At 38.9% G+C, this 7,219-nt stretch overlaps 1 protein-coding gene across 1 annotated transcript; it reads right to left on the minus strand.

The window, feature by feature from the left end:
• Positions 1-3,089: 3,089 nt before the first annotated feature.
• LOC136320816 (olfactory receptor 5G9-like) lies at positions 3,090-6,444 on the minus strand. The gene is made up of 3 exons (XM_066253965.1): positions 6,403-6,444; positions 4,599-4,667; positions 3,090-4,127 (listed from the first exon to the last, which is right to left on the minus strand). The coding sequence occupies exons 2-3, from the start codon at positions 4,638-4,640 to the stop codon at positions 3,090-3,092; spliced, it is 1,080 nt and encodes a 359-aa protein (XP_066110062.1). The 5' UTR covers positions 4,641-4,667; positions 6,403-6,444.
• Positions 6,445-7,219: the final 775 nt, after the last annotated feature.

Below are 7,219 nucleotides of genomic sequence, written 5' to 3' on the forward strand. Positions count from 1 at the left end.
CCTCAGCTATGCTGTGGGTGAGTTAGAATAAAGTGGGTCTATTGGCAAGTTTTGGAGAAAATAGCACAATCTTCAAAGAGTAGTCATAACCGGGAAGCAGAGAGAAGATTTGGATCGATGGGAATAAGAATCTTTGGGCAGAGCAGAGACAGCCAGAGGCAGCTGGGAAGTCAGGAGAGCAACAGAATGAATTCTCTCCCCTGGGGATGCTCTGAACAACATGGAGAAGAGACATTCCTAGAACTCTGCATTTCTTGCATCAGTAAGAATGGGAAATTGAACCCATCATAATTTGGCATTAAAGAAAAAAGAATGCCATTTTTACCTCCTAGCTAATGAAACCAGGGGATACTTGGGTTATATTTATACACCATGACAAAGACATCTTAGAATAAATGGAACCACCACCACCCAACCTTCCATTTCAGATTATTACCTGAGGGCAGTCTTTCAAGAGGAAGAGCCAGTAATTATGCATCTGTCATTAAAAGATGTTGACATCAGATTCCAACTATCCTAGTCAACTTCTTTCTGCTCTCTGTCCCCTCTTCTTTCCAGCCAAGCAGCTGAAGAGTGAGAAAAGAGGGGAGGCGATCATAAAGAATCATATCTGCCTCTTTCCTCACTACAGGCTCCAGAGCCTGAGATGGGGGAGGTTAGGACATTTTAATTTGGAAAGAGGTATGTAGTTCAACATTACAATGGACTTGACTTTTTAACAGTTGGAAATAAAAATAACTTGTTCCTTACTTCCAAGTGAAAGGAAAAACTATTTCGATCTGTCAATGTTAGTGACTGGTCAGGAAGTTTGAGATGATACGTCAGCATCTTGAAGGAGCAGTGACAAAAAATAATGAAAATGTCCCCTATGTTACCCTGTGATCTTGATCTCCTTCAAAAACAGGTGACAAATCTTCAGTAAATTAGACATTGTTATTACTGGTTTATAGGTGGGGTTAAAGAAGAACCCTAAAATCACAAAACTCTAGGGATGGATCTAGGATTAGAATTCAGGTGGCTGTCCCCTGTACCATGCTGTCTCCACACTCTCTCCCATTATTGCATCTAAGATCCTGCCAAGGGGAGTCTGGTATACTAAGGATAACATTCTACCTCCAAAGTGGTGTTGTTTTCAATATATAGTTTTTACTAGGAAGCAACAAAATACGTTCATAATATACAAAGTGATTCCACGTGCATCTCTAGTATAATCTTTATGATAATCCTATGATATGGTGGAGACTATCATTACTCCCATTTGTCTCATTAGGGACTTGACTGCTACACCAAAAGAGTAATGAATAGAAGTGCATTTTAGATCTTCTCAACTCTGGGGATGCAAGAATAATGTTCATTTTCATCACCGTTGTTTGCAACACCAGACTCAGTGCCTGGCACACAAAAGAAGTTTAATAATTATCTGTTTAATATATGAATGCATGAGGTCTTCCAATTCTACAATACATTTTGTTTCTTTTTGTTATATCATTTTGCTTTTCTACCATTTCCAATAAATATCCAGGGAGAAATTTTATCCCATCTAGGAAACCCCCGCTAAAACAAGGCTCCTGAAGTTTAAATGACTCTGCTGTAAACATATTTGATGGGAAGTCATATTTGGAGCTTTATTGTGCATGAGATAATAAAAGACATTCTCCCTCCATAATTAGCCAGTCATCTTGTTAGGATGAAGTGGTTTCTAAGGCCCTTACAGGTACAAAGCATGCTATGATAGTGCAAGTACTCACTGACCAATTGTCTATTTTCAGAGATTGTGCATTATATAAAAATAGAGAACAGCTCATTATGTAGAAAACCACTCAAAAGTTTAGAAAATTTATTTCTCTGTCTAACCAGTAGACAGACTGTGACTTTCAAAGAAAACTTCTTCATCAAATTTGCAAAATTCATTTGAGCAGAATAGGTGGACCTATTTTCCCACCTATTCTGCCTTTAGGAGAGTTCCTAAAGCTCTGAGGACATTAGAATAACAATTTAGCCATGGCATGATAGTGTCATCTAAGAAAGATAATCCCTTCATCAGCGAAAACTTCTCTTCATGTCTTCATTCCAACATCAAGAAATAAGGATAGGTCAAGGAAGGTAATATGGAATTAGGAAGCATTCCTGGGTTTCCTAGAGGAGCTCAGACCAGAGCTGCCCGGCGCTTGCCATGCCCAGGAGTCATAGACATCAAGTTGAGCTGCATGTATGTACTCCTGTGTGATGCTACAAATCTACTGACCTTCCTAGGAACAGGTAGATCTGGATGAAGAGCCTACATATGCTCACATTTCTCTGCACTGACTGAGTAATGACCTTCATTATTAACAAGGCTTGGAAGGCACTATCATGCACAACCAAGTTCCCACCTAGAGAAGTTTAGGTAACCCTCTAAGCATCTATCAGAAATGTTGAATCCTAAGAAAATATAAGCTTTACCCATTTTATCAGAAGCTCTTTCAGGAGTGAAATGCATTAAATGAGCACAAGTCTCCTTATTACTGAAAACAAACCCTATAGACCAGCCTATCTGTCAGAGTGGAACACAGCTCCATCTTCAGTCCCTGAGATGTATGTAGTTCTTTGTGTTAAGGGCATCTCCAGAAAAGGTGTTTATAGCCAAAAATTTTATTCCATAGATAAGGTTAAACATGAGCTCCCACCTTACATTTTTATACAGATTCCTATTGATGGGGGCTATATGTGAGTACAAAACTTTAAGTACTCTCTTTTAAATTTGCAATATAAAGAAGTCAGCAGGAAGAGCAAACATATTATCAGAATGATAACAAAATTAATAACAAGTTAAATAAAGGTTTTTTAAGCAATTAGATAAAGAGGTATCTGAGAGAGGCAAAATTAAATGAATTGTGAGTTTCAATATGGGTATATTGCAGAGAAAATATCACATACAGGGCTAATGAATCTACACTAACTGACTACATGAATACATCATAGGATAGATAAATGGAGAAAGAAACATTAATCAGCCCCCAAACACTTGCAATTGGCCTAGAATATTAGGAATTCACACAATGAATTTGTCCATTTTGATTCCTCTCACAATTTCCTTTCTAGATAAGACTTTAGGCCTGACAAAACTTACTCCTAGCAATAGTCCTGTGGATGGCATCTTTGACTTCCTTGTTCCTCAAGCTGTAGATAAGTGGGTTCAACATGGGAATCACAGCTGTGTAAAACACAGACACCACTTTATTGATGTCCAGGGAGAAACTTGTCTCAGGTCGCACATAAATGAAGAAGAGAGTACCATATAGGATGGAGATGACCGTCAGGTGAGAAGAACAGGTAGAAAAGGCTTTGCGCCTCCCTTCCACAGAGTGGATCTTCAGGATGGCAAGGAGGATATAAAAATAAGAGACCAGAATAATCAGACCACTGAAGACTCCCACAACTCCAGCCATCATGAAAATAACCAATTTATTGAGTCTGGTGTCCGCACATACAAGGGCAAGCAGGGGGAATATATCACAAAAGAAATCATTGATGACATTGGGGCCACAGAAAGGGAGGCGAAATGCATTTGCTGTATGAGTCGTGGTGTTCATGAAGCCGATGATATAGGGAACAACCGCCAGCTGGATACAGAGTCTCTGAGACATGGCAGCTGAGTACAGTAATGGGTTGCAGATGGCTACATAGCGGTCGTAGGCCATGGATGCCAAGAGGGAACACTCTGATGCCACAAAGAACCCAAAGAACCACAGCTGTAAAGCACAGCCCCAGAACGAGATGACTTTCCTCTTCACAAAGAAGTCAGTGAGCATCTTGGGACCCATGACTGAGGAGAAGCAGATGTCCACAAAGGACAAGTGGCTGAGGAAAAAATACATAGGTGTGTGAAGGCGGGAATCGACCCGTATCAGAATAATCATACTCAGGTTTCCTGTTAGGTTGATGACATAGAAGCTCAGAAAGAGCAGGAAGAGAAAGACCTGCAGTTGAGGGTTGTAATCCAAACCTGTGAAAATGAACTCGATGACCCCTGTGCAGTTTTCATTGGCCATTGACTGGTTGTGGTTTCCACTAGAAGAGCAGAAGAATCTCAGCAGATTTTGGAAATATATTTTCCAAACTGGGACCCAGCAGAAATACACTAGAAACTGAAACAGTGTTAGGAATAATAGGAGTTAGTTACCTACTGCAGCTGGGAATACAAAGTAAAATATAGACCGGTGCAAAAGATCAGACCCACAGCTACAGTATTTAAGACTCCATAGACTCTATCAGTACATAGATGAACAAAATGGAAGCCTGGAAAAGAGGAACAGCTTGCTCAAGGTCCTCTCGGCTGACCAACGGAGCATGGTGGCTCCAGAGTAAACTCTCTCTTTAGTGGACTTTACCTGAGTTCCTCAGGTGGCCATATACATGGTGAAATGACACAGGAGAGAGGAAGTGAGGCAAGCAGAAGAAGAAATGAGTAGACACTCATTTTCTAGGTCATTTTCTTTGTGTCTTATGATTATAACCTAAGACTAAATGCACGTTATCCAATTGCTCTGGCATCTACCTCCTGTCACTCCAGGAAAGTTACTTTACTTCACCTGTGAAACAAGAATAATAATACCAACCTTATAAAATTTTGTGAGGATTACGTTAGTTAACCCATCCATATCATTTAGAAGAATCTTCTTGAACACCTAAATAAGTGCACAATAAATATTAGCATTTCTGCCTTACCTATCTCTTTTTAAAGAGACTGCAAGCTAAGTATTATTTCATTTTATATAAGAGGGAGGTTGAAGCACAATCCATGTTCACAATGCTAGTGACAGGCAGAGGTAGGCTTTGAAACATTTGTTAAAATGGTCTGCTCTTTCCTTTTTCACACTGCAAAATGTTTGTCTTTACAATTCCTCTCAGTTCAAAAAGACTTAAAATCCATTCCAATATGAACACAAGATAATGTATTTCTGGTTCCCTGTCTCTGGTGTTGAAGTTACAGCCAGTGGGCATTAGTGGGAAGCCCCTTAAAGAATAGAAAGTGTTGAGTTTAATGATCATCTTTATGGAAACAGTACAGGGAAGAAATTTGGGAAAGAGGCTAAATTCTCTCATCTCTGTATTTTCTATAGATTCTTATGTCACCCATTATAACGGTGACCTTGGTTAAGTCAGCTGACCTCTCTAAACTTAAATGTTTTATCCATTTATTGTAACTAAAACTATTGTCTTTGATCTCTGAAAATTCATACCCACTTAGAATATGTGGATTGATATACAAATGCTCAGAAATCTACTCATACTTTACTTTTTAAAAAATTTTCTGATTCTAGGAATATCAGAGTCTAACGTTAGACTTGTATTAGACACTTTTCCTTCTGTTTTCTAAATTGAAATTTATTATTTGACTTTATCAAGGCCTCCTCAGAAGCATTATGGCCTTGGCTTTGGGGAAATTAAAGAGAAAGATGAAATGGCCAGTGAAATTGTCTACCTAGAACTTTCACCTCGTGCTTAAACCTCTTCAAGAGTCTAATAACTCTTCCAGGATCAGTAACACACTATATCTCAATCTTTAATTTGACCATTGCCTGCAGTCCTCAACACTTTTCTATCAATCTTGGTTTCTACACCTGCCCAAGTCTTCTACCCTTCTATTAATATTTTATTTTCTCCATTTGGTGCTTCCAATAAAATACGGTGCTCCATGCAGGTCAAACCACACAGAATAGAGGACACAATCAGCTCTCACGTTTGGAGCAATTAGATAACATGAACACAATCATGTTAGTCTTCCTTCAGCAAGTAAATCACCCAGTTGGTTTAGACAGAGATAGAGTTAAAGGCAGGATCATCTTTTCCCCTTACCCTGCTGCTAAAATATCCCTGACCAATTTTATACTGTGTTTGATCCAGCTGCAAAATTTAAATTTATCTCTACATTAAAGTCCTCTTAGATCTTACTCACCATCCAACAAAGATGAGAATCATGTTGATCCTGACTGTGAACCAAATATACAAATTATTTTAAGTTTACTGGCCGGCTGGCTCAGTGGCAGAGCGTCAGCCAGAGTATGGAAGCCCCGGGTTTGATTTCAGGCCAGGGTACACAGGAGAAGCGCCCATCTGCTTCTCCACCCCTCCCCCTCTTCTTTCTTTCTATTTCTCTCTTTCCCTCCCGCAGCAAAAGCTCCATTGGAGCGAAGTTGGCCCAGGCACTGAGGATGATTCCATGGCCTCTGCCTCAGGCAGTAGAATGGCTCTGATTGCAAAGGAGCAATGCCTTAGATGGGCAGAGCTTTCCGGGTGGATTTCAGTCAAGCACAAGCAGGGGTCTGTCTCCCTATCTCCCCGCTTCTCACTTCAGAAAAAATACAAAAAAAAATCAAGTAGAATGAAGAACAGAAGATGGCTTAAAAGATCTCACCTTACATTCTAACAGGCTCTCTCTTTCTTCTTTCAAGATGGAAAAAATGAGCAAAATTCTCATGTTTCATTCCTTCCCTTAACATGGCTAACTTCATACACAGAATGGGGCAGAATTTTCAATAGTCCTTTGATTCTATTCTTTATCTTCCAAAGAAAAATGTGTATGACTCAACTATAAAATATATTCAGCCTTCATCAGGGACATAAAAGTTTCCTGAAAAGTTGCATCATTTCTTTCTTTGTTATTATTACTGAAAATGCTTTGTCCCCAAAGCATACCATATCTTGAAAATGAAGCCACTAAAGGAAACCGCAATTGAAGTTTTGCTTCATATCCTAACTAAGTCCAATGAGATCTGCTTCCTGGTCAATTATTACCTCTACTTCAGGGCTCAGCAAGAAAACTCTATGGAATGCTTTGTAATTGGAGTAACACCAAGAGTGTGGTACCCCTCTCTCTTCTGCATTAATGTCTTGGGAGCAAGGGCTAAAAATGCATAAAATGGACTCTCCTCAGATATAGCACTTACCACATGTTGCCAAAGGAACAATTTTCCCAGGACTTTGCCCAAAATATGTAAAGAGTTTAATAACTGTAAGCTAAAGCTGGTAAAAATAAATAAATAAATAAAATAAGATAAATTTTTAAAAAGTTTTTGATAATATATTAACTGGTCCTTAAAATTCTCAAAATTTAGCAGATTACATTTGAACTGTTAGCATATGGCAAAAGAAAATATAGTTCTTGTCACCAAGAAATAGAAGCAAATAAAACAAAACATTTTAGTGTTATGTGCTGCCTACAAGACACATAGCATCA

Source organism: Saccopteryx bilineata, chromosome 1 (assembly GCF_036850765.1).
Source record: "Saccopteryx bilineata isolate mSacBil1 chromosome 1, mSacBil1_pri_phased_curated, whole genome shotgun sequence".
Taxonomy (NCBI): domain Eukaryota; kingdom Metazoa; phylum Chordata; class Mammalia; order Chiroptera; family Emballonuridae; genus Saccopteryx; species Saccopteryx bilineata.

Coding starts and splice junctions, on each gene's coding strand:
- LOC136320816 (XM_066253965.1), bottom strand. CDS start 4,640: ATGGATGGGTTAACTAACGTAATCCTCACAAAATTTTATAAG. Junction 4,128..4,598: donor TCCTCACAAAATTTTATAAG/GTTGGTATTATT, acceptor ACACTGTTTCAG/TTTCTAGTGTATTTCTGCTG.